Here is a 27406-nt window from a genome sequence, read left to right as displayed (position 1 = left end):
CTATTTTTCCATTTTCGTCCATCCTCCAAAATTTGTCCAATTTCACTTTTACCATTTTTGGTAGTGGATCTCATATTCCACTAACTCATTCCTACTCACATTTTATTATAAAACTAATATATAAAAGTAGGACCCACCCACAATCCACTAACTTTTTTAACTCACTTTCCATTACATTTTTTAAAACCTGTGCCTGGTCAAACCGGGACGAATTTTCGTGGACGGAGGGAGTACAATTTTTATGATGACCAAGAGGTACAATAGACAAAATTTTTGGAAACAGGTGAAGTATATAGATGCTATTGTGCTATGAAATCAATATAGAGCGAATTATGTGCATTCCACAAAATCATTATATCAATATGATAAACACTACCATAATAACTAAACAATTTAGTTGAAGATATTTACTTTAAATGATGTACTATGAAATGTTGGTTAAACTATACGACTACGAGTGTGCATAAGTGCATTCATATTTTCAACTTTGGCACATTTTTGTTTCCATAATACCTAAATTTAAAAGCATATATGCATTGTTTTCCATGCAGACATATGAGAAACACTAATGCATAGAGACAATACTAAGCACTTATATTGTTGTATTTTTTTAATCAATACAACTATACAAACTTCCATTTTTTGTTATTTGTAAGTTCAAAAATATACTGTTTCGCATTTACTAAATTTAGTAAATGGACCCAATATTCTACTGTTAACACTATGTAAAATTAGGACTTATACTAATTTTGTTTAATAATAAAAATATACTAGTAGTACTATATTTTTAAGAATTGAGCCATGGAGTATTTGTATTTGTATTTGTATTTGTATTTGTATTTGTATTTGTTTCACTTACCGCTTAGGGCTTCACTAAATCAGTAACACTTCCATCGTCATGTCGAACCACCTCTACGGCTATACCTCCACCGCTTACGGCGGTGGCGCCGGAAACTCCCGATCTGCCGCCGACGCCTCATTGCTCGCCATTTCTTCTAGGTACTTGGCGGCTGACCAGCTCTCCTCTTCTTCCTCCCTCTCCTCCTCTTCGCTGCTCTACAACCCCGAGAGCTACTCTAGAATCCCCGCCCTCCCCTCCACCACCTCCTTGAACTCATACAGACCACCTGGTGTCGATTTGGCTGCTGCAGGTGTCCCCACCGACCCACTTTATGCTGGTGTGAAGCGCACTTCAGCTGAATGTAAGTTATCTTCGCTCTTCCTCGTGTTATTTTTTTTACCTAATTGGCTAATTCCTTCATTTATTTGGTTGAAGTGGCCTAGTTTCCGCTAATTGTTGTGCCAATTATCTTGGTAGTGTATGGGATTGAGCTAAATTCATTACAATGCTGAGCGCTATATGTGTGTTACTATAGATTATGATATTCACGGGTTCTCTGAAGCAACTAAGAGAATATAGAGTACCGTATCATCAGCCGAACTTTTCTCCTAAATAGGAGGTGGCAGATTGGCTGTGTCTGCAATTGCTGCTGTGGAATTACTTTTTAATTAGTAATCAGTATGCATTGAAACTTTTCTTGCTTATCTCAAGTTTGAAGCGATTATAGATGCATTGTACAGCTAATGATATTAGTATATTTTGTCCATTCGTTGAGTGGTTTACATGTAAGTCCTTTGTTGAGATGAGAAATTGAGAATGTGTGCGTCTGAAAAACTTTTATTAGAAAGGATACAATAACTAGAATATTTGAGGGTGCTTGTGCGAAGAAAGTAATTCTTTTGAAGAAGCATTTATCCTTCATCATAGAACTTTGTATAGGAAGGATTTTTTATAACCGTGTCATTATCTGGTATATTTGCCATGTTTCATAAAGTTTTATTCACTTTATCTAGTGCACTATTCATTATACGTGCCATCATCAGCGATATGGTGACACTATTGACTAGTAATTGACTTACAGAACCAATACTAATTTATGAATAATCTGAAGGCATTCGGGTCTGATATTAACAATATTTAGCAGTTAATACAATTTTTCCGTGATTTCTTACAAAATATATAAGAAAATATTCTATTTATGTAATAACTTATATTACTGGTTTTCTTGTAATACTTGTCTACTATTCATCTAGCACTCTATCACCAGACTCTTTTGGGTGCGTATAACAAGATTGGGCAAACTGATGCTTGGTATTCATCGAACCCTTTAGCCAAGCGCACTAGATATGAGAGTACGGGCCATTTTCCCATATACCCCCAGAGGCCCGGTGAGAAGGACTGTGCCTTTTATATGCAAACAAGAACCTGTAAATTTGGAGAGAGCTGCAAGTTTGACCATCCTGTTTGGGTCCCAGAAGGGGGAATCCCTGATTGGAAAGAGGTGATCCTTTTTGCTATTCTACTATTTAGTAATACTTCATAGTTTAATTACTTTGATTATTTTCTACTTATATCATATCCCAGAGTTCAAGTTGGCTAATGTGGTTGTCATATAATTATTTTGTTTTATTATGAGTAGCAATCAATTATTATCAAATCCTACTTCTTATATATAATACATCAGTTGATCTGGTGTTGTTGTGTCCTTGACTATATACCCTATACTTTAAGTAACGTTGCTGATGTCTGATAACAATCGTATTTTTCATCATATGAGTACTGATATCACATTTTTATATTTGTTACTGTACTGTTTATTATGTTCTACTACCTCTGTCCTCGAAAAATAGAAACTTTTGAAATGACACCACACGAGTTGTAATGCACAATTGGTAAAGTATGAGAGAGGAAAAGAAAAAGTAGTGGAAGAAGTGTTAGTGGATTGTGGGGTCCACATCCTAAAATAAAAAGGGTCAAAAGTTTCTATTTTTAAGGGACGGCCCAAAATGGAAATTGTTTCTATTTTTAAGGGACGGAGGTTGTATTTCTTAAATAGTGCAAAAATCGATTATACTGCATCTATATTATCATTATATGGTTATGGTTTTGTATAATGTTGTGATCACACTTATCTGATGGGAAACGTTATATTTCACCTTCTACTTTGTAGATAATGTAGTTGCCAATGGTTATGCTATTAATAATTTAGAATGCCTACCTTGTTAACAGTCAAACCTGGGTATATTGCTCCCTTCCTGATTAAACCTTCAGTTAGCTCATTGGCAGCATGATTTCAATCGCATCATTATCTTATACCGATCATCCCTTGTGAGGGCTTTATTATGCTTATTCATTTGGGCAATTCACAATTGAATGATGCGGCCTAGTACCACATTGGGTGTTGAGTGGCCAGTACCTAATAACCTAGCTCTGTTCCCCATTTTTTTCTATCTTTCTTTAAGGTGGTAGCTTCCCAGAAAAAAGTGGAACTTTAGCTGCTGTACTGTATAGTTATATCCTTTGCTCCTTTATGTTCACTAATTTCACAGTTTCACTAGGCTGTAGTATGTGTAGCTGCTTACTAAAATGTAGTAAATCCTAATTTTATTATTCCTCTAATGCTTCTAAGATGGAAGGTGAAAGTATTTGTCATGTAGTAATGTTACTGAATGCTTTATCAGTGTATCATTGATGTGCACTGAGATTGCATCCCACTGGGAAACTAGATGAGGGTATTGCTGAAAGATTATAGTTTCTCTGGAGAACGCATATCAATATTGGTATTCATGTACTATTTCATGCCACGCTATGTTAAGTTCTCTAGACAATGCATGCACTGGAATGTTTGAGAGTTACTCTTAAATGTCACTCCCACCACTCTGGTTTCATTTTTAACAAGCAAAGCTCCAGAGTTTACACAAAATTATTGCAAGTGAATTAAAGTTCTATGCTGTATGTACTCAGAAGGAGTTTAGATCAAAATGAGTATATGCTATTGCCTACCGCTACCCTTTATTTGAACTTTGAAGAAGTAATTATTCTTTTGTTTCTCTACATAAGGCGACTGGAAATGTTACTTGCCATGATTTTTTCATAATAAAATATTTCATACGATCTTTCATTTGCAATACAGATCCCATTGGTGTCTAGTGAAGCCCTTCCCAAGAGACCTGGCGAAATAGATTGTCCTGTAAGCTGGATTGGAAATAATTTTTCCCTTCTGCAGCTATGATTTTCTAACTGAATTTATATTTATCTGTTAAAAATGTTTCAGTTCTTCTTGAAGACCCAAAAATGTAAGTTTGGTATTAGGTGCAAATTCAACCACCCTAAAGATAGCATCCAGCCTGCTGTAAGTCATCCTGGAATAGTCTGTTATATTTATGCTGTCAAAATTTCCAACTGTTTTCCCGTCGATTCAGTTTCAGGGTGCTCCTGAGGAAGGTGGCGTCTCTGTCTTACCTGAGAGACCGTCAGAGCCTACATGTTCCGTAAGATACATTGCGTTGAGAGTGTTATTTTTTTCTTGAATTTGTAGAGAAACCTAATTCTCTGTAATTTAAGCAGTTTTTTGTGAAGACTGGAAAATGTAAATTTGGTTCAACCTGCAAATTTCACCACCCCAATGCAGTCCTGATTCAATCAATTGTGGAGGAGAATATTAATGGGCTGCAGAAGAACATACTTGGAGAGAACAAGGCAGTGCAAACATCTTTTGCCCCTGCTCTGTTGCACAACTCCAAGGGCCTTCCAATCAGACCTGTATGGATTTTTCAATTGACTTCTTTTGAAATGTTCTATATTTCTTCTTTAAATTTTCTTTGAAAAAAAATATTTTGCTTGTCATTTGCTGAAATAAAATCCCTCATTGTTTCAAATTGTTTTGTTTAATAAATGAAATGCTTTATGTAGTTGTCATAGTTTCTGGTGTACTTCGGCTTATTATGCGTAATGTATCATCTCATATCTCATGTAGCCGTCCATTTCCTGGTCCACAATGAAATGAAGAAAATGAACACAGAAGCATCCTTTTATTGACACCTTTACCTACATTCTCAACTCTCTCTCTCTGTTTTGCAATATGTACTTGGCTGTTTATTTTTTCTTTTGCCTTTTGAATTAGGCTGGGTTAGGGGGTGGCGAATGTGTTATGAAGGGTGTGTCTCACAGATGTTTGTTGTTCATTTGACTAATAAGGAGAATGTCATCAAGAAAATTTTGGATTTCCAACGATTTCCCAAAAGCTATTAAAACTTGAAAGCTTGAGGCTGATACACGTTTACTCTTTCTTGGTGACTGTTTAAACCCCTTCGGCGTCCTTTTATGTTTCATTTGACAGGGTGAAGAAGATTGCCCATTCTATTTGAGAACTGGCAGGTCAATTCGTAATTACTAAAATATGTCATTAATCGGTTTGTAATGTAGCTTTAGTTAGTGTACATAATTACATTTCAAGAATGGCAACATACTAATATATTCCATTCCACTCAATCAGCTGCAAGTACGGAACCACATGCCGCTACAACCATCCGGACAGATATGGTACGAAGATATATCTATATTATGCCACCTTTTTCGGCTTAATTACATTTTATTTACGAGTGATGATATGCAGTGATCAATCCACAAGCTGCTACTACTTCTTCTCTTCTTACCTCACCCTCAGCTCGTTACGGTCTTGGCGTTGCTTCTCCGGCAGCATCTCTGTTGCCAAATTTTGATCCAAGGCTCTCTCAAACTATGGTAAAGTTCAAGTTTTGTACATCATGCTGATTTTCAGGTGCATAACATATGTGGAAATTTATGATTATGTATTGCATCTCGGGGTGTAAGCAAGCTGAGACAACTGTGAACTACTAAGACTTTGACACAAAAACTGTAGGCTCATGAACAAATATCAATCTTTGTAGTACTCGGCTCACGAGCTTGTTTGTCAACTCCTTATAACTTATAAGCTAGCGGAGAACTTATAGAAGATTATACACTGGCATTGAACTTGATACTCCCTCTGTCCACAAAAAAATTGTCAATTGTGGATGACATGAGTTTTAATAAAATGGTTGGTGATGTGTGAGTGGAGTAAGGGCCCCACTTTACATGTGTGGTGAGTTGGTATATTATGTGGACCCTACTATTACTAAGTGTCATTTAGGAGCTAGAGCTTTCCTTACTTAACTCAAGCTTGGTTTACTAGCAGTTCAATCCTGAGCTCGTCAAAACTTGGCCCAACTGTAGTAACAGAATTTGCATAAGGAACTCATACATATTGTCACAATTTCCCTTAAATGTTGTCTTAGATACCTCTTTATTATTTATGTCTTTCTTATATTATTGGTTAAGGAAATGATGTTTTATCGAAACTTGATACTGGCAATAAGTTGATAGTCTATCAACTTGGAACTGATATCATAGTATTCCTTAATTTTGCTGGTTGCAGGTTGGTTTGACTGCAACTATTTTCCCTCAACGACCTGGACAACAGGAATGTGATGTATGTTTTTATTTCCATTACTTATTTACTTGACTTTGGTGATGAACCTTGGTGCTCTATTTTTCCTTTACTTAATTATGAAGTACCTACTTTACATAATCAGACTTCAAAATTTGTCACTTGCAAGTCTGTAGGATGTTCTTGATGAATTGCACCAATAGCTTTTAAACTGTATTTTTACTTTTATGAAATTTACATTATTATAATTTGAATGCATATAGTTTACCCTTGCCAAGCATTTGTTACTGTGAAGTTATATTGCACTCTTTTTCGCAATGTTTTATTAATGTTGTTCTTTCTGTTCAAGTATTACATGAAAAATGGGACATGCAAGTATGGGAATAACTGCAAGTTTCACCATCCCATCGATCGGTCAGCACCCACTGCATCAGCAACAGGGTCTCCACAGCAAAATGTGAAACTAACTCTTGCTGGCCTGCCAAGAAGAGAGGTATATTTTGACATAAAGACCTTGGTTCCACTTCATATTACTATGAAAATACTGGTTAGTTCCCCTTCTTTTATGGGGGAAAGAGTCATAATTAAGACACTTTAGGCAATTTGCCAAGCGCTAATCTCAAATGGTTCAACCTTCTAGTTTGTTTAGGTTCATTGATTCCTTTTGCAACACTAGGAAACTTAATTTTAACTCCACCTCTCCAGTTGTTAACTAGTTATGTTTTCTTTATATTAATTGTGAAAGAAACAAGTATGCAGGGTGCTATCAACTGCCCATATTACATGAAGACTGGAGCATGCAAGTACGGGGCAACGTGCAAGTTTGACCACCCGCCTCCTGGAGAGGTGATGGCGGCGGCCATGGCAACAGCTTCTGCAGTTGGTGAAGGCAAACAAAATGGAGATGTGTAAATCAGTAGTCATAGTCCACTTATCTACCCTCTTTTTCCCTAAAGAATTGTAGTATTAGGCTATTGTATCAACTTGATGTTCTTCAAGCATTTGATTAATCAGAAGCTTGTTTATTGGCCTCTAATATCTGCCTCTTAATTGATTATAGGCTCGTTTGAATGTTTGATCAAACTATTTTCCAACGTTTTTGTATTCTGGTAGATGTAACATGAGTAAGACCCTCTCTCCAAATTAATTAAGACGTTTCCTTTTGAAACATAAAATTGATTTTCGCCTTTAAAAGAAATGGTTCATTTACCTTAAAACATTTCAAAACGAAATTTGGGATAAAGAATATACTACGAATATTAGATTAAGCTAGGGTTGGCACATCGTGTAGATTGGGCTGTTATTGGGTCAATCTGATATCGACTCAACCCAGTAAGGTCTAATCCGAACTCGATCTGTTAAGAAAACTATAAATCCTAACACGAACCCAACATGCTACCTTTAAACCCGAACACGACCTGCATTCGACACGAACCTGTTAATAACACGATATAATTTGGGTTGACATGACACGATAATGACACGAACCTGATATTACATGATTAAACCTTATTTTTAACCTAATTTACACGATTAAAATCTGTTTTATACTACAATTTAAACTTGATTTATAATAAATTAAAAAATTAAAATAAATTATATTTTTGTAAATAATAATAAAAATAATAATATTATTTCTTAATGAGTTATCCGCATCCAACCCGAAATTATCGGGTTTAACGGGTCAACCTGATAAGGACACGGATCCAATAAGGCTCGACCCAAACCCAAAATTTTAGAATTTCGTGCAGATTCTTGTCGTGTCAAAAATTGTCACCCTTAGATTAAGTTGGCATGGCATATAATAGTATTTATTTGTATACACATTTATGAAAGATTAAAATTTTTAATACTATTAGTTAAAAAATTATAGGAGTAGTGAAATTCCTGAAGTGTGATCAGTAAGTCCAAAAATTGAGAGTTTAAAATTAAAAACAAATAATTTATAATCCAAAAAGTTAAAAAACTGATGGCCAATAATAATCGCATAACCCGACAAACAGAGTTGGCCAGATTAACATCGGTAACAAAACTGGGATGCGTCGGAAAAATGATCGGACTTCACTTCCCGACCTACCTGCTGGTGCAAAATTTCCACGGTGAAAGCAGCACTTAGAAGCGGCTGCCATGGCTACCAATTGAAACACACCATTTCGCACTAATGCCTAACGCTTCAATGCTCGTCTATTCGAGAAGGAAAAAGCGTAACCGCACGTCGTTTTCAGTTTCCGTCGCGAGTTCGTCTTCGGTTCCGCCGCAGCAATCCAATGAGGTTGCGTTAGATACTTACCACTACTATTATTGTTCGCATTAGTTTGAGTGAAAATTGAACTGTTTGTGTTACAATCGATCTCCAGAGGAAGCCTCCAGATGTGCAGAATTTAGCTCAAAGGTTTTGGAGAGTGGCTGCGCCGTATTGGTTCTCTGACGATAGAGCCGCGGCCAGGTGGCGGCTCGCCACCGTTTTTGCTCTCACCTTAGGAACTTCTGCGATAAGCGTCGGCTTCAATTTCCTCGGCCGCGACTTCTTTAACGCCCTCGCCGGTATGATTTTTTCTTTTTTTATCTAATTGTTGTTGTTTGATTTGTTGATGAGAGTGACACTTTTCGATTTGTGGAAGACAAGGATCAGGAACGGTTCACCAAGCAGTTAGTGTACTACCTGGCGGCATTTGCTGGTGGAATTCCGGTGAGCACAATCCCCCTTTTTTTTAGGTATTGATCATTCTTAAGTCTTTTCTATCTTATTTGGAAGTGTCAACATACATAGTATTTCACATCGAGTACAATATTCTGAGTTATTGCCAAGAGATGTAGGTGAATTGTCCATGCATATTTTTTTTGCTTGTATTTGATTATATGATTGCAGTGTAGAAGGCAATTGAGCAACTGCTGGGTGAACCTAGACTACTAAAATGATAATGTGCATTCATCTTACCACTATGAGAATGGTTGAACCATTTATGTACTTGAATTCAAATTCACGCACTTTACCATTTATCTACAAGCAAGACAGTGTGTTTCTCTAGTGATTGCTTCCAGCTCTTTATCAAATTATGAGTCTGTATTTTTGAGTCAGGAGTGCTTCCTAAGTTCTGTTATCCCCTCTCCATGTATAATGGTCACGGTGTTGGAATTCTGTTCAGTTTGTGTTATCCCTATTAAATTTGCTACTGTTTCAGGTTTTTGTTTTGAGAGATTATGCGAAGGATACTCTTTCTTTGAGATGGAGATCTTGGATGACAAGTTTTTATATGGATCGGTATATGAAGAATCAGATGTTCTATAAAATACAATCTCAGTCAATAATTGATAATCCTGACCAGCGGATTGTTGACGATTTGAGTGCTTTCACCGGGACAGCTCTTGCATTTTCCTTGATGCTGTTCAATGCTATCGTGGACTTGATATCTTTCAGTAATATTTTGTACAGCATTTATCCACCGCTTTTTGCTGTACTCCTTGCATACTCGCTTGGTGGAACAGCTATCAGTATGTACCTTGGGAGGGTAACTTTCTCATTTTTCCTCTGCAATCACAAGTAGTTATTAGAACTGATTTGTTGAGCTTGCATCCTTATAATTCCTATGCCCTTTTAGTTTCAGTGCTTTAATTTTCTTCGTAACAATAAGAACTGTCTTTCCTTAGGACTTGGTCACTCTGAACTTCCTGCAAGAGAAGAAAGAAGCAGATTTCAGATATGGACTTGTCCGGGTTAGAGAAAATGCTGAGTCCATTGCCTTTTATGGTGGCGAGGAAAACGAGATCCTATTACTGCTGAAGCGATTTAGCAGTGCATTTGAAAATCAAAGTGTATGGAAAGTTTTCAATTAATTCCTCTAAACATAAACTTTGAAATTCTGTCATTCTGTGTCCTTTTGGGCTATTACACCTATAGATTCTTCTTCCTTCTTCCTTCTAATGAGTTGCAATGTGGGTTCTTTGTTTGTTGTAGTCCTATTAATTTTCTACTCAAGGGTTAGGGAAAGACTGCTTCATCAAAATCTGTGACTTTGACTCTAGCATAGTCTTCTATAGAAAACCAAATAAACAGATAATCCTGAATATGCAAATGCAGCCATATTGATATACCATTGCACCTTGGATCATTCCCTGCGTTGACCTCTGAATTCAAGTGTTTAAGTTTTTATATTATTGAAACTCACTACATAAGACAAATTGCTGTGTCAACTGGCTAATGTTTGTCTGGTTCTTCAGAGAGTAGGAAAGAAGCAAATGGATGCATGCTGAAAGCAGAAAGAACACCAGAATGAAAATATCCTATTAGTATTGCACTATTGCTAATGCACTGTCACGCTGACCATTAAAAGTTTAAAACAACATTGATTTGATTTCTTTCCCATCTTTGGAGCATGTCATAATTGGTTACGATTCTACAAGTTTTTTAATTTTCACCTTTTTAAATTTACAGAAATTATTGTTATCTTCCAGAAATCTGGACTTCTTCACTAGTGGTTACCGGTACCTGATCCAGATTCTTCCAGCAGCAGTTGTTGCACCTATGTACTTTTCTGGAAAAATTGAATTTGGAGTCATAAATCAGTCTGTGTCTGCTTTCAATCACATACTTGGAGATGTTTCACTTATTATTTACCAATTTCAGGCTATCAGTGCCTTTTCTGCTGTCATAGATCGACTAGGTACATATTCTTTTTGCCACATAAAATAATGCCTTATAACATCAATTGCAACTGAAATAACATACCATCATATAAGTACCATGAGTAATTGAACTCCAATCATCAAACCCATGCATGTTTAGAATTTGGTAGTGCTAAATTGGGATCTCCTCTTCAGCATATTGGAAAACCATTATTTGGTGTTCTTGTCAACTGCTGCTGGCATTTATGCCTGTGAATTTATGCTAATTTCTTAAAAAAAATTCACATTTCAGGTGAATTTGATGATCTTTTAAGTAAGAGTGAGACTATAACCGTGGCTGACCCTACTGAAGAAATTGTTCGCGAGTTTTGCAATATAAATGATTCTTGTGCATCTAATGCATCTATGCCCCCTGGAAGAGGTCGGGAGTTACTAATGCTTGAGAATGTGACTCTTTTGACTCCAAGTAAAGCTACTCTTATTAGGGACTTGTCTCTGGAGATCTTTGAGAAAGAACATCTTCTGGTAATTATTTTTTACTTTCATTGTTAGCTGCGGTCTTAAGATGTGTAGAATGAGTGGATGGTCTGATTACTGCACTAATAACAGATTACAGGGCCTAGTGGAAGTGGTAAAACTTCGCTACTAAAAGCTATTGCTGGACTGTGGAGCTTAGGGAAGGGAACAATAAAATTCTATGACAGAAATGCGAAGGATTCTTCACCGTGCCTTCCTATAAATGTTGCTTCTTCTGAAATAACTGTAGTGGATAAGATGAAGCCTGAGTGGAATATACTTGAAAAGAGAAATGCAAGAGGTGTATTTTTCCTTCCTCAGAAGCCATATATGGTGTTGGGAACACTTCGTCAACAGTTGCTTTATCCTACCTGGAGTGATACCACAACACCCAATTCAGACAGTGCTAATTCAAATGGTACAATTTTTTTTTGTGCTACCACTCCGTGATAATTGCTTGTATAAAATGTCTCAGGTGAATACATTAAGGGCTTGTTGGCTAAGCTAAGCATGACGAAATTTCTTATTAATAATTTAGTTTCTTGTTTCAACATAAGCATGTGGCCTGATATCTCTAGCTTCCAATATTATGGATCTAACCATGAAATGGAATTAGTGCTACCTAAAACTGGTCCAATCATATTAGCTCTTTACCAGGCGGAATTTCCTGTTGCATTTAGAAAAAAAAAAACTTAAAAACCTTATCCAAATAATGTATGTTCATAATTTTGTGTGGACAGTAGCAGATATTGACCAGTGTTGAATGCATCCATGAAAAGAGCTTTGTGAGTATTTAACTAGAGAAGGATTGCATGAATCAGGAAATATGGATGCTAGGGCAGAGATGCCTTCAACTGATGATCTAATTCAAGTTCTTGAAGATGTTCGACTTAGCTATATATTATCACGATTTAGTCTGGACAGTACATATGAGTGGTCTAGTGTTCTCTCCATTGGTGAGCAGCAACGCCTAGCATATGCTCGCTTGTTGCTTTCAAAGCCAAATTTGGTTTTATTGGATGAATCGACTAGTGCTCTCGATGAAGCCAATGAGGTACATAACAGTTTTCTTCTTTGGTCTCCTTCAGATGTAATTAATATTTCTAAATTCATACTTGCTGGGTTCCCTCTAATGCTAGTCCCATTTGAAATGTTACGAGGATTGTGGTCATTTTGTTATACTCCTGTTCAAACATTATGTGGTTCACTATAGAACAATCTCCATTAAATTCATAATCACAGGAATGCTCAAAATCCATCAACTAATATAGATATATATATATTTATTGACTGATTAAATTAATAAGTTACTAGTTTATAAAACGGATGTATGATATATTTCAAATTAAATAAAATTCATTCAACTTCAACAATCTAATTCATAAACTATGAACTCTTTCCTTTATGTTGAGGTCTTATTAACCAAAAGAATATACATGTCATATTACTCCATTTTAATTATCTATGCATCACGCAAAAAACATAATGATCATAACTCTTAAACTAATTAAGGGATTACTATGTGTTGTAGGGGAGGTCCATCTCTATAAGCAATCACTTATGCAAATTATTTCTGCTTAATTCCCATTTCCCAAGCACATTAAGTTCTTGCTGCATATGTATGTACTTTGTTATTGTTTAAGAGTCTTAAATCATAAGTTACATGCATTGATAGTCAAGTACTTTTCATGTTCCCCTTCCTTAAGAGTGCAGTTATTTTGTGTTTGAGACTGCTGTTTATTAGCTGGAAGTGGTACCAGTGTCATCTTAATACAACATGATATGATTGTTTTTGTTCTAACTGGTCTAGATTTAGAATTAACCGGGACATCAGCCGTGTGTATAGCTGTTATCTTATGTACACAACTTGTGTCTACAGGCACATCTGTATCAGCTAATTGAAGCTTCAGGGATCACTTTCGTAAGCATTGGCCACAGACGGACTCTCTACGAACACCATAAGAATGTCTTACACATATCCCCGTTGGAACCAGCAGACAGCGGACCGAACTGGCGCTTTGAGCCCCTGAATAGGGATCCAAAAAGTAAAACGAAGCTCAATCAAGTATGAACATGACAACCAAAGGCCCCAAGTAAACAATTCAAACCTCTTGCAATCTTTCAAAATGGGGAACCTTAATTGCATTTCTAGTTATGCCAGTAATACATGCCCACATAGAAATCATATCCAGATTATTAAAAAAAAGGTGTAGGGGGAAATGAAATGATCCATGCATGTGTATTAGTACTAGTATTATATTTGAAATTGAGGGTGTGAAAAAATGTGTAAGTTGGTATTAGTATATTGTTTGGTTGAAGAATAGAAGTTTCTCATTACCTGGAGTTTCACTCATCCCGTGAAACTTAATTATGGAATCTCCCAATCAATGCACTGATTCACATGCAATTTATTAGTTACATTCATTGTTCATTATCTTTCAAGTGTTCGTGAAGGCGACGGCACCACTACTATTATTTTCTTGATTTGCTAAATCCATTTTAATTTCAAAGGATGACTAATACTCTAATTACCCATTAAATTCATTAAAAATATGTAGTGTTTTCACATGAGCCACATTAGACCAATTTTACCGGAAAAACTCAGGGTCGGGTTGGGAAAATTATACAACTCGCATAAATTTGTGATATAATTCACTATTTTAAAGTTCACGGGAAATACCTAAACGTGTCCAAACTTCATGATTTTTTCGGCTATTATCCTTAAAAGAATGGGAAAGAAATGATTTAGTGAAATAGTATAAGGTGATAGAGAGCAGGTAGGGTGGCGTAATTTAAGTAGAAATAAATAAATGAACTTAACGTAGTATATAAGTCCACGGAGTTTGCGTTCCTATTTTCATGCTTCCCTCACGTGCCATAGGGACTGTCATTAACTGGATAATATAACTCATTTTCATTTTCTTTTCCATTCTACATATCAAAACAATACTCATAATATACGATTGTAATTAAACTTTAAACGCACAATCATAGGATTCGAATTTAAAAAGCTGGATTAGATTTAGTGGTTAAAAAATATTTTTGATATAAAAGCAAAATTATACTCCTTCCGTCCCTTAAATTTTGTCACACTTTGACCGAGCACGAGTTTTAAAAAATGTAATGTAAAGTGGATTGGAAAAGTTGGTAGGATGTTATTCCTCATTTTAAAGTATTAGTTTTATAATAAAATGTGAGTGAAATGTGGGGTCTACTACAAAAAATGGTAAAAAGTGAAATGCGACAAATTTTGTGGGACTGACGGAAATGGAAAAATATGACAAAATTTCAGGGACGGAGAGGGAGTAATTGTTTATGTTTTTGTTGTATTAACCCACACCTCTTTAATAGTAAATAATATCGCATGCCACACTTGTTAAATCTACAACATATACCATATTATTACTATTATTAAAATATTAAATTAAATATTATAATAACTTAATCGGCGATCAATGTGATGACTGAAGACTTCTCCCCCCTTTTAACATGAGATTTCACTTTTTAATACATATACAAGCGACACTAAACACAATTTCAATTCTCTTGACCAGAAAGGAACAAAACACATACCCCTTTTTTCAGACATTTATATAGTTGCAATGTACTACACATTAATTAGATTTTCGAGAGTAATGGAAAATTAAGGAATTTAAGTCATTCATTCTTGTTTTGACTCGGATGGCTCCACGAGCAAATTAGTGAATAATGTGGACATATTGCATTCATACAAAATAGTAGTAATAATAAAATGAAAGTGACAGAAGATGATAGTTTTGACTGAGAAAAAGAAATAATTGACAGTAATGCTGATTTTGATCAATTAAACGTGGAATAAGGTTTCCCATTCAACGACATTTTCCCACCTTTATATTTACACTAATTTCATTATTCACACGTTCACAAATCCTCTTTGCATGCACTAACATAATTTATACCTCCCACAATTTATTTATCTAGCTAGTTTAACCAAATAATTACCATGTTTATATATATGTACTCCCTCTCTCTCTCTCCCTCATTACCTTCTGATCATATTTTTTTCAGTTGTCTCATTTTATCTCACTACAACAAAAGGACGGCTAAAGATATTTTTTAATGTTATTAAGGATGTTAATTTGTACGTCAAATTATATCACCAACACTTCATCATGAATTCTTATTGTTGGTGTCTTAACTAAGATTAAGGATATAAATAGAAGTTTCTTAAAAAAACAAAAAGATTAAGATACTTTGTCCTCAACTTAGGGATACTTTCTTTTGCGTCCTAAATTTTGATTATTTAAAAAAAAATTCAAACACTAGTAATTGCGATTCAAGTTTTGTGTCCTTAAAATATACTGTTATAAGTTATTTGTAGTTCTAATTTCACTCTCCTACTTTATATACTCTCTTACTTTATAGGGTGCGTTATATTGCTAACTATTTAAGTTGCTAACTCTGCTAACTCATCAATGCAGTGTATTAAAAATGTCAACACGGTGACATTAAAATGTCAACACATAATATCAACACATTATATTGAAGTTCAACAAAATCATGTGTTGACATTTTAATGTCATCGTGTTGACTTTTAATACATTGCGTTGATGAATTAGCAAGTTAGCAACTTAAAAAAATTAGCAATTAATCACACCCCCTTACTTTATTCTATCGTACCTCTTCTACTTAATTTTTTCTCTATTTTATTCTCACTCTACTTAATCCATTAAATATGAATTCCTTAATCTCCATACTAAAGAAGTGCTCGAACACTAGTGGATGAAAAAAAGTACTATAGTACTACTTATTTAATTTTATTTCTTCTATTTATGATTTTTTTTTTATTTTGAATATATTTTCTTCTCAATAATGTTGATCTTACCTTGGCCTTGGAGTCACTCCTTTTAACGACCATCGATTTGTGTGCTCTCAAACCGCAGAATTTGAGCAAAACTTTCCACCTGCTTCCTCACTTTGCCTCTTCTATTTGTCTTCTTTTTTCTTTGCAAACACTCAACTCAACACAATTTCCCAACCCTAAACTAGGTTTGCTTCCTCTCTTCTTCTCCTTCTCGGTGTTTATGTTCTTCCCTCCACCAAGAACATGTGTTCCTTGCTTGCATAACTGCAGAGAGATGTAAAATTTCAGTTTGCTCATGAAAGTTTGGTGCCTTTTCATTAGGGTTTCCTTGAAAATCAGTTTAATTTCCTTATTTGAAGTTGCATATTGTTTTCATATTTGGATCTTTTTTAGCACTTAAATTTCTAGGGTTTTCTTTGTTGGAAACATATATGAGTTCTACTTTTCACTCACACAGAAAGATATAAAAGGATTGAAAACTTGCAAAAGAAAGTGCAATGTGTATAATGTGCATGTGATTTGATTTTGCTACATATGTTATTTGATGAATCAGAATATGATGGGAGGTGGAAATGGAGCTCTATCAGTTCCACCAGGATTCAGATTCCATCCAACAGATGAAGAATTACTGTTTTATTACCTCAAGAAGAAGGTGTCCTTTGAACCTATCGACTTCGATGTTATTCGAGAAGTCGATCTCAACAAACTTGAGCCATGGGACCTCAAAGGTTAGCATTTCTTCCTTTACTTAATTCATTTACTCTCTGCATATATCATGTTTAATCAAGAGTCTTTTCAATATGTAATTTTACTTCTTTTTAGTGTTTTTCATATATAGATGATAATATTGAATATTTCCTTGCATTCTCTGATAGATTTGATTTGCTATGTACAGATCAAATGTTTTAAATGATAATGTAAAATGTAGAATAATTAAACTTGAACATGGACTCATTTCAAATGTTTATTGCTTTAATTAATCACGTTGGGGGAATAAGAACATTAGCAAGAATAATTAAGTTTGGCAGATTAATTAATTACTAAACGATCTTGATGAATCCTAGAATGTATAAAAGTAAACAGGGAGCAAAATCAATTTATGACTTCCATGGTAAAAGAAAGTGGAAAAAATCACTGGATCCCATAAAATCACAATTATTTTATTTCAATGGAGTTCGTATAGTACTAATCATATCTTTAAACTACACAATTAATGTGATTTAGAATTTGAATCCATCGAGGAAAATGTTGACTGAAAATTTCTTAAAAGCATCCTATGACACTTCGTGAATATGTGATGCACTATACTTCTGAGTTTATAAAATTACAACAACAATTAATGAATTCCATTAAGCAAATTTTTAATTAATCTTTATATTTTGTTTGCTAGTCTTGATTATGGATATGAACTTTTATATTTAATGGATATATTTGATTGAAAATATCCTTGTTAATGTATGCATATATGTGCAAAGAATTAATTTGATTTTAAATAAATGGATTGGCAGAGAAATGTAGGATCGGGTCGGGTCCACAAAACGAATGGTACTTGTTCAGCCATAAGGACAAAAAGTACCCGACCGGGACACGTACGAACCGCGCCACAGCCGCCGGTTTCTGGAAGGCCACCGGCAGAGACAAGCCAATCCACATGACCAGCTCAGCCAGATCGGTCGGGATGAGGAAAACCCTAGTCTTCTACACGGGCCGGGCCCCTCACGGCCACAAGACCGATTGGATCATGCACGAATACCGTCTACACGACCAAAACACTCCTCACCAAATCCAAGTATGTATTCATAAAAGTTTCATCTTAAAATCAATTAACTAATGATCAATGAAATAGTTCTTGCCCCTCTGTCCAAGAAAGTTCGTCACATATTTCCATTTCTATCCATCCTATAGAATTTATCACATTTCTCTCTTTTTTTTTTTGGCAGTGAGCCACACATTTAACTAACTCATTCTCACTCACAATTTTATCACGTTCCACTAACTTTTCAACTCACTTTCCATGACATTTCTTAAAACACATGACAAGTCAAAATGTGACAAATTTTGCTAGACGAATGGAATATATAAGATTTGTTTGTTTCATTTGTCAACACGCACGCATTATTATTAATTAATTGTACACTTTGGAAAACATTAGGATGGATGGGTGATCTGTAGGGTTTTCAAGAAGAAAAACCTAACCCGAGGCCGAGGGTTCCACCCGGACCCGGACCAGGTCGAGCACGAAGAGCCGATGGTACCTTTCCATCCGGACGCAGTAAATGGTTGTACCTTGCAGCAACACCCCCACAATCTCACATTCAACAACTCAATGCATCTCCCCCAATTATTCAGCCCAGAACAAGCCGCCGCTCCCTCCTCGTTCGCGCCATCAGGGCCGGGCGGGCCTTCGTTCATTCAGCAGCCCGGCGACTGGTCGTTTCTCGACAAGCTGCTCAACACGGACCACATTAGCAAAGCCCAGCATTTTGGGCATGTGGCCGATATGGTTCCGGTGAGCCACCGGGTTTCGTTCCCCTATCACGGGCTCGAGCACGATTTCTCCAAGTTTCCCAAGTAGGAGGATTTGTTGGATCAAACGTTTTCGTATGTTGTGATGATGCATGTTAGATTGATAAATGATAAAATTCCCAGTTTTTTATCGTCTAATGCATGTTTTGGTATCTATGGAATTATATATACTGATGATGCCAATTTTTAGTTATAATTAATTAATTTCTTTTGTTTTTTTCATTAGCTAAAATATTGCTGATATGATGGAAATCCAACGGTTAGAGTATAAATTTTACATATATGTATTTTAGTACAACATTTAAATTTTGTAACAAATAGAATGACGAAATAAACACTTTTGTACCCCTTGTGTACATTAAAAAGCAATCTCAATCGTTCTATTTGTTACTATGCAATGTCTGTATGAATTTCTAAAGTGGAAGAGGAAATTGAAAATTGAGCTAGAAAGTAAAAATTGAGGTTTAGCTACTATGAGTTTCACCGAGCTTTGAAACTCATATACATATAGATTATTGTTTTCATTTAAAGTCCGTTTGACTGTTGTGACCTGTTGAATATGACTTGATAGACTATTATAAAATAAATTAAGAAAAATAGAAGCATAAGCTGGAATAGCTCAGTTGGTTAGAGCGTGTGGCTGTTAACCACAAGGTCGGAGGTTCAAGCCCTCCTTCTAGCGGGTTCTATTTTTGTTTTTTATTTATAATTTATTTTCTTAGTTTTACTTATTGAATTGTTTTTTATTATCGTATTTTAATTTGTTTCGATTTTCGGTCATTGAATTAATTTCTGATTTAAATTTCTAATTTTGGTTCTTTAATTTATTTATCGCTTTTTTAGTTCAACTATTTTATCTGCAAATTTTTCATTTTTCTCCCTTTATGTATTGAATTTTGTTTTTTATCAACGACATTGTTGTTCGAGTGTGTTGGTTCATTGAACATTTATATATTAACAAACGTATCTGTATTATATTCCATTTTTTAACCTACTAATATCTAGTAATAAAAGTTCATTTGCTTAATAATTTACCAAAATGTATTACATTTAAGACATAGACATAACGAAAAATATACTATACTCTTAATATTTACAAAATCATTTTTATATTGTTAAAGCACACCAATGCAAAAATATATTACTACATCAACTTAGATACTGGTTGTGTTAAAACTTAAAATGCTAGCAACAAAACTGAAAGTCATTTGGAGGAGATGAGATCCTCTACTTCCCTACCCATCTCACTAATTCAAGGTATGCTTGATCAATAATCAAACTCTACTTCCTATCTCCTATTGTTACAATGGTATTATCCAATTAATTTGAGATAAATAATATAGTCCAATTCAGTAAGAGTAACACAACAATAAGACTTAGAAGTACTCAAACTCAACATAAGAAGAATCATAAGAGCTTGTTTTGTTCTTGTCCTGCCCCACCTCCGGAGCCTTCTTGTCTGTAGATTGCTTTGCATCCTTAGAGGCAAACTGCCCAAAGTCCACAGGTTCCGGGACATACGGCGGCGCCCCGCTTCTCACCAGAGCCCAATTCACCCCTTCGAAGAACGGATGCTGCTTGATCTCGGTGGCGCCCCTCTTGTATGCAATCCTCTTCTGTGGCTCCTTCACCAACAGCCCCTTTATGAGGTCCTTTGCCGTAGCACTTGCCTGCGAAGTATCCGGGAACTTCAACGCCTGCCCCACCACATTGAACAGCGTCGCACGGTTCCCATCCCCCTTGAAAGGCGTTGTCCCGTGCAGGAGCTCATACAAGAATATCCCAAAAGTCCACCAATCCACTGCACTCCCGTGCCCCTCTCCCCGGATGATCTCCGGAGCTAGATACTCGTGCGTCCCCACAAAAGACATGGAGCGTACGTTCGTTGGCTCTGCCATCAGCTCAGGGAGCCCATTCATGTTGTTCCCCAGCCCAAAGTCTGATTTTGATTTGCGGTTCTTCTTAGGCAGGAGGCGCGGGAAGAAGGATGAGGGCTGAGCACAGCCACGCACAGCGTTCTCATCGTTCAAGATGCTGCCATTAGCAGCAGCATCTGCAGTGCTCGCGTCATGAGTGGATGAGGACTTCACCAGAGTGGGAGAGACAGAGCAGCGGAGTGAGAGGTCAAAGTCGGATAGCATGATGTGGCCCTCTTCTCTCACAAGCACATTCTCCGGCTTTAGGTCCCTGTAAACGATTCCCAGCATATGCAGATACTCGAGCGCCAACAACACCTCTGATGCGTAAAATCTGCACAAACACTAATTTTCCAATACACATTTTGATAGAGAGCATATAAAGTAGGAAGTTGAAACACAACCTAGAAGCTTCCTCTGTGAAATGCTTGGCGGGCTGCTTCTGCCTGAGAGAATGAAGGTTGCCTCCACTGCAGAACTCCATCACCAAGCAATAGAACTTCTCCGTCTCAAAATACGTATACAAGGTGGGTAAAAAGGGGTGGTCGAGAAGGCCAAGAATCTCCCTCTCCGTTTGAGCTCGAAGCAGTTTGTTTCTACTAGCTAGAGAGCTTTTATCCATAACCTTCATGGCAAAGAAGGCACTCGTCCCTCGCAGTTCGACAAGGTAAACACTCCCGATGTCTCCATACCCGAGCCTCTTGAGCAGTCGAAAGTTGGTCAGACCAAGCGGGGAGTCTTTGGAGGATGACGAAGTGATGGCATCCCAACGAACATCGCCACCGGTGTGGGGCCTGAGAGGCGCACAGGAACCATCCATACTATCGCTTCGAGCACTAGCGTTCCATCCCTGGCTCATAGTCGACTTTGAATTAGGCGACGGCACCATTGTACCCGACTGATTCCCAGGGCCCGGGGCCGCCATTGGATTTCCATGACCATAAGAGCTTGGAGGCACAGTTAGGGATTCACTGGGCACAACACGGCCAGAATGACCTCCTTTCTTCGCCTTGGGCTCTGAATTCGTCTTCAAACCCTCAGATGGATCTTGCTCTGTCTTTTCATCAGAGGGGTTCGTCTGCAATTCAACCATAAATCATTCAAATCTACACTGAAATGCAGTTTTTGCCAGCCAAAAATGAAATTAAATCAGGTATACAATAAACAGTAAAAACATCAAACACATCCATCTCTTTCCAAATCTTCAAATTTCAACATAGCTAGAATCATTATATGATCAAAATAGATGTATTGTGGAGTATATACTAACCTCATTCATGTTTCCGCCTTGGGATAAAGGGATTCACCAGCTTTCTTTGCACGGACAAAAATCTGAAAAACAAAAACAGAGCAAAAAATCAATTTATTGTGGTTGGTCAAACATGAGCAGATTATGATCCTCTATTCATGCAATTTGCAACCGAAATCCCTAACAAATTGCAATATCTAACGTGAAAATCCATACCTCTTCAATAACTTGCGCCAATTAATCAACTTACTAAATGATAATTGGACAATCAATTTCGTCGGATTAAACGTCGCTTTAAGAAACTCCTTTAGCTCTAATCGTGATGGATTGTGGTTTTCGCGATTAAAGCGGTTGTTGTGGACAACAATCTGGGGACTTGAAAAGAGGAGGAGATTAAGGTGGAATAAAAACGGAATATCCATTTATATGTGATCTGAAGAAATTGCTTAAATTTGGAGAGAGATGAAGAGAGGGAAAGGAGAGCAGCGGTGAGGGAAGGATTGAGGGATACGGGAGAATCGCCGCTTCAATCTCCGAAATAGTGGTGGGAAATATTTCTTCATATTCTCGTTTCGGCCTCAGTTCTTTTCCAGAATCCATTTCAGCTCCATGTATTTTGAATATTGCTGTTTCGGACTCCTTATCTTTTTTACTTACTCCGTCCGTCTCATAACTATTTGCAATTTCTATTTTCGTCCGCCGTAAGAATATGGACATTTCATTTATGAAAATTTATCTTAATATATTATATCTATACATCAAGTTATTTGCAACTTATACTACCTCAATACACTAATAATAATATGAGTCTCACTATCCACTAATATTACTCTAATTGTCATTTTCCTCTTATCTCTTACTTTACCAATTTTATCTTAATTCCCTTGCCATTTCATCCGCCCATATTTTTATGAGATCAAGGGAAATTATGATTAAAGTAAGTTGTTTCTTTGTAGCATGAGTATATCACCATTACATACTATAATACTACCTACGTCCTATATAATAAGAGTTACATTTTCTCATTTCGGTTCGTTCCACAATAAGAGTCACATTTCACTTTTATCACAAATGATAAATAGGCCTCACATTCCACCGGCTTATTCCACTCATATTTAATTATAAAACTACTTTATATAAGTGAGACTCATAGTCCACTAACTTATTCAACCCACTTTTCTTTACATTTCTTAAAATATGTGCCCGCACTAAATGTGACTCATATTGTGGGATGGAGGTAGTATATTGGAAATAGTTCAATAATTTTACTGCTAATATACCCTTAATATGTGATTAGAAGTAATTTTTTAATATAATATGAATGACTCATATAGGAGTGCCTTTTCTAGATTATAAATAAATTCCAAAATTTCCAAATATTTTTCCATATATATTTTATTCAAATAATAATTCCTCTGTCGTGAAAAATAATCTCAATTTTTCATTTTGGGATGTCCAAAAAAAATAGTCAAATTTGTAAAACTAGAAAGTTTTTCTCTCATATTTTACCCACTTTTTTCAAAGAGCCGGTGCAAAATACCGAAATAGCGTCCTTATCAAAATACCTTGGACCGAGGGAGTACTAACTAATGAACAAATAATAATGATTTAATTACACGTGGCATGCCAATAGCAAAATACCCATTTACTGATCAATGTTTCTTCGAACTACATGCGAGAAGAGTAAATACTAACGAACATAATATGGATTGCGACGGAATAGGGACATAAAAGAGAGTTGTTATATATAAGGCAGAAATCATCCGCTTCAGGAGACTAAGAAACTTGCAGGAGAAAATTGCGTCTTAGTCTCTAAAACTCATAAACTTAGTTTCTAGTTCTAACTTGTTAAATAGCATTAAATACCTCTGTCCCAGTAAAGATGAACCACTTTCTTTTTTAGTTTGTCCCGATTAAGATGATCTTGCCGCCCAAGAAATAGGTCATCTTCCTTGGGATGGAGAGAGAGTACAAATTTAAATCAATATAGAGTATGAAACATTTAAATAACATAAATCTAATTAACATTCATAACTTCATCTGATCATACTTGTCGAATGCCCTAATGAGATGTCTGGTCAGACCGGGCCTATGTGTGGGAGCAATTTCTAGTGCCAAATACAAAAAGGTAATTGGGGTCATCTCTCCCTCAAGGAATATCATTCATGAGCGTAATTGTCATCGCCAGATATGGCACCTTTCCTCTTCCTCGTCGTGGGGCGATCTCTACCGCAAATTCAGCAAACAATTAGATGTTCAAATCAGAAATATCCATGAAGAAAAGGTTTTAAGAAGAATTAGAGTGACAGAGGTATTGGATTTTAGTAGGGGTGGTGAAACGGGTTACCTGTGTGTACCCGCACCCAACAAGTAGGGTAACCGTACCCAATTTCAGCTACAAAGGCCTCTTAACAATAGGAATGACACTAAGATCAAATTTCCTCTTCCCCGGCAAACCCCACGATTCCATCATATCCAGATCTTCTGGTTTGATTCCATCAGGAAGAATCCAATCAAAATGGTAGAGAAGCATCGCCAGTTGAAGCTCCACATTCGCAATCCCAAACCCTATCGCGGGGCAAATCCTCCTTCCACCACCAAAAGGGATGTATTCGAACGTTTTCGCCTTGAAATCTATTGTTTTTCCAAGAAATCTTTCTGGTTCAAACCTCTCTGGATCCTCCCAGTGCTTGGGATCCCTTCCGATCGCCCAGGCATTCACCAGCACCCATGTTTTGGCCGGGATTTGGTATTTCCCAATCACGCAGTGCTCTGTGCTTTCTCTTGGGAGCAAGAGAGGGCCGGGTGGGTGCAGCCGGAGAGTCTCTTTGATGACGGATTTGAGGTATTTTAGCTCATGAAGTCCGCTTTCGTCTACTTGGTTTTTGCCATCGAATACGCCTCTCACCTCCTCTTGTGCCTTCATCAGAACCCTAGGGTTCTTGAGCATCTCTGCCATTGCCCAGTCTGTAGCTGTGGTTGATGACTCAACTCCAGCGCCATCCTGTTTATTTATTGTTCATCATTTCCCTTCGCATTTCTCCTCTCTGCAATAATGCTCTCCAATATCCTATCCAATCGCTCATGATGTCTCTCAATCTTCCTCCTCATCCCACTGAAAACCCTCAGCAATCTCCACGACGGATACACATCAACAACATTGAAGCAAGTCACAAACTCCTGAGCCTCTTTAATGATCGAATTCAATTCAAAAACTTCCCCATCGCTCTTCTTCCCAAACGCCGCCCTAACCATGACGTTCAAATTCGCGGCGGCGACCTTTTCCGTCAAATTGATCGCTTCTCCGGCGCGCGCAGCCACCGATTTGCAGAGATTCGACACTTCCTCCTCTCGGATCGGCCGGAACGACACCACGCGTTTCGCGGTGAGATCTTGCGCAGCTGTCGCCAGTAGTCGCCGTATGGGGCAAAGGCGATGTCGGTGTTTCCGTAGCAGTTGATCTCCGGGGCGAGGAGAGACGGCCGGGAGGAGAAGACGGTGTCGTTTGCATTCAGGAAGTGTTCGGCGGTTTCGGGGGAGGAGACGACTAGGGCAGAGATTTCGCCGAGTTTTAGGTGCATCAAGGGTCCGTGTTTGGTGGCGAGGTTAGCTAGGACGTGGTGGGGCCGGAGAGGAGGGGGCCCGGAGGGAGATTCTTGGTTTTGAAAAGCGCCAACACGAGTATAAAAGTGGAAGTAAGAAAGAGAAGAAAGGAAAAGTCCAAGTCCATGAGTGTAGGCTACAAATTTAACAAGGGATTTAGATTTTCAACGTGTAATTGATTATTTGTGATGAACTGATGATGTATTTATAGGGGATGGAAGTATAGTCTTTTTGTGTGTCCATAATAACTTTGCTATTTTAATGATATTAATTACTGTATAAAAATAAAATTTGCTATTGCATAGTAATCCATCATGATTAATATTTAAAATAAGAAGTCAGAATTTAAAAATCACATTCCATAGTTTTGAATTTTTTTTTATTTTGGTTGATTATTAAAAAAATATGGTGTATATGGTGTATAATGTTTTAAAATTCCTATTTTTGTTATATATGTCCCCTTTAACCCTAATGGTTCGAGTTTTGGCTAGCATAGTGGGCTAATCAGACTACTAGCAGTAAAATTGCATATGACCAATTCAAAACATAATAATAAAAAATAGTTATAATTACAAAATGTAAAACATTTAATTATAGTAATTTTAATATATATACTTAAACTCAAACATGATTAAATAGGAAATGGTAATCTAAGAATTGCATAAACAAAATAAAACATATTCATATTTCAAGAAATTTGAATGTTTCAGAATTTAAATTAACTACTCATAATTCATTTATCTATTTTCATATTTATAAAATCTAACACATATATATTAAATATAAAATGGTAGGTTAACTTTTTTATAGTTATTTACATTATAAAATATAAAAATTATATTTTTATAGTAAGCTCTACTCGGTTGCAAGCTAATCTAAGTTATATTTTTATCGGTTTAAAATTGTTAGTTTTAATCATTAAAATTTAGTTAGCCATTCAAGTTAACCCATAAATTTTTTACTGCACTTACATCCCTATCTATAAACAATGAGAATACCAATTCCATTTGGCAAGTAGGTATGAGTAGTCACGTTAATTACAACTATTCAATTCATATAAAATGAAAAGTGTGGCATTCATTGAATATAGAAAGATTTACATGAAGTTTGTTCATACAATGACATTAACTACATGTGTAGTTGTCTACATCTATTAGCTATTGATTAGGAATAAACATAAATTTGGCACTGAAAAATTGATGTATGATTATGGCGCAGTTCCAAAATTTGGCATTGGAAAATTGGCAGTTATCAATTGACATAAATTGTACGTGTACATGATATTCTTAAATTATTAAATTTAATTGAATTTATTTAAAAATTAATTATGTTATTTGTTGTATTATATGTAGCAATAAGAAAGAAGTGATATAGAAATTTTATGTCAAATTGTTACATGATTTCGAGCTTGATTTGAATTAATTATACAATATTTAGTAAAAAAAATAAATTTTTTCTTAAATATACAAATATTTAATTTAATTTTTTTTCACAGTGTTGCAAAATGATTAGTATAAAATTTATTTTAAATCTGTTAATATTTATAAATCGATTTTCAATATAAAATGTTAAAAAAATTTCGCAATTATGTACAATTATCACTGCCCTTATTTAAAAGCTTCTTTCCGTTCTAACATTGATTAGGTATATTTTCCTTTTGTCATTAACAAACATTGATTAATTTGCGGGCTAGCAGATACTACTAGCTATTCTAATATTGACTCTATTGATTATATATATAAATTTTTTTCATTACCAAACATTATTAATTTGTGCGCTGATACTAGGCCTGGCTATTGTGAATTATTTATGCCCTATTTTTAAGTAGTTATAAATGTAC

At 36.1% G+C, this 27406-nt stretch overlaps 4 protein-coding genes, 1 non-coding gene and 1 pseudogene across 10 annotated transcripts; 4 read left to right on the top strand and 2 right to left on the bottom strand.

The window, feature by feature from the left end:
- The first annotated feature begins 860 nt into the window (after positions 1-860).
- On the top strand, positions 861-7326 carry LOC125202199 (zinc finger CCCH domain-containing protein 37-like). Of its 2 annotated transcripts, none has more exons than XM_048100563.1 (12): positions 861-1202; positions 2173-2342; positions 3975-4031; positions 4116-4193; positions 4264-4332; positions 4409-4603; positions 5181-5218; positions 5337-5383; positions 5457-5584; positions 6279-6332; positions 6640-6783; positions 7050-7326. In XM_048100563.1, exons 1-12 carry the CDS (start codon positions 899-901, stop codon positions 7200-7202), a joined length of 1437 nt encoding a protein of 478 aa, XP_047956520.1. In that variant the 5' UTR covers positions 861-898; the 3' UTR covers positions 7203-7326. The 2 variants fall into 2 exon arrangements, with proteins under 2 accessions (XP_047956520.1, XP_047956519.1); XM_048100562.1 differs by having other exon boundaries at positions 2095-2342.
- Positions 7327-8304: 978 nt separating this feature from the next.
- Positions 8305-13797, top strand: LOC125206188 (ABC transporter D family member 2, chloroplastic-like). Of its 2 annotated transcripts, XM_048105477.1 has the most exons (10): positions 8305-8562; positions 8648-8834; positions 8912-8979; positions 9473-9799; positions 9939-10103; positions 10723-10951; positions 11206-11438; positions 11523-11847; positions 12251-12483; positions 13309-13797. In XM_048105477.1, the coding sequence occupies exons 1-10, from the start codon at positions 8452-8454 to the stop codon at positions 13498-13500; spliced, it is 2070 nt and encodes a 689-aa protein (XP_047961434.1). In that variant the 5' UTR covers positions 8305-8451; the 3' UTR covers positions 13501-13797. The 2 variants fall into 2 exon arrangements, with proteins under 2 accessions (XP_047961434.1, XP_047961441.1); XM_048105484.1 differs by lacking the exon at positions 13309-13797 and having other exon boundaries at positions 12170-12301.
- Positions 13798-16359: 2562 nt separating this feature from the next.
- Positions 16360-19015, top strand: LOC125202141 (protein SOMBRERO-like). Of its 3 annotated transcripts, none has more exons than XM_048100493.1 (4): positions 16360-16457; positions 16826-17000; positions 17781-18061; positions 18445-19015. In XM_048100493.1, the coding sequence occupies exons 2-4, from the start codon at positions 16829-16831 to the stop codon at positions 18739-18741; spliced, it is 750 nt and encodes a 249-aa protein (XP_047956450.1). In that variant the 5' UTR covers positions 16360-16457; positions 16826-16828; the 3' UTR covers positions 18742-19015. The 3 variants fall into 3 exon arrangements, with proteins under 3 accessions (XP_047956450.1, XP_047956448.1, XP_047956449.1); XM_048100491.1 differs by having other exon boundaries at positions 18425-19015; XM_048100492.1 differs by having other exon boundaries at positions 16416-16548; positions 18425-19015.
- A 391-nt stretch (positions 19016-19406) lies between these two features.
- Positions 19407-19480, top strand: TRNAN-GUU. The gene has a single exon. It is a non-coding gene; the product is annotated as a tRNA-Asn (tRNA).
- Positions 19481-19935: 455 nt separating this feature from the next.
- On the bottom strand, positions 19936-22485 carry LOC125201291 (serine/threonine-protein kinase AGC1-7-like). Of its 2 annotated transcripts, none has more exons than XM_048099339.1 (4): positions 22180-22485; positions 21985-22046; positions 21119-21792; positions 19936-21048 (listed from the first exon to the last, which is right to left on the bottom strand). In XM_048099339.1, exons 2-4 carry the CDS (start codon positions 21991-21993, stop codon positions 20175-20177), a joined length of 1557 nt encoding a protein of 518 aa, XP_047955296.1. In that variant the 5' UTR covers positions 21994-22046; positions 22180-22485; the 3' UTR covers positions 19936-20174. The 2 variants fall into 2 exon arrangements, with proteins under 2 accessions (XP_047955296.1, XP_047955297.1); XM_048099340.1 differs by having other exon boundaries at positions 22214-22485.
- A 1865-nt stretch (positions 22486-24350) lies between these two features.
- Positions 24351-25730, bottom strand: LOC125187757 (annotated as a pseudogene).
- Between the last annotated feature and the right edge of the window lie 1676 nt (positions 25731-27406).

This window comes from Salvia hispanica, chromosome 1 (assembly GCF_023119035.1).
Source record: "Salvia hispanica cultivar TCC Black 2014 chromosome 1, UniMelb_Shisp_WGS_1.0, whole genome shotgun sequence".
In the NCBI taxonomy this organism is placed as follows: Eukaryota; Viridiplantae; Streptophyta; class Magnoliopsida; order Lamiales; family Lamiaceae; genus Salvia; species Salvia hispanica.
This window is presented reverse-complemented; position numbering and strand designations above follow the sequence as displayed.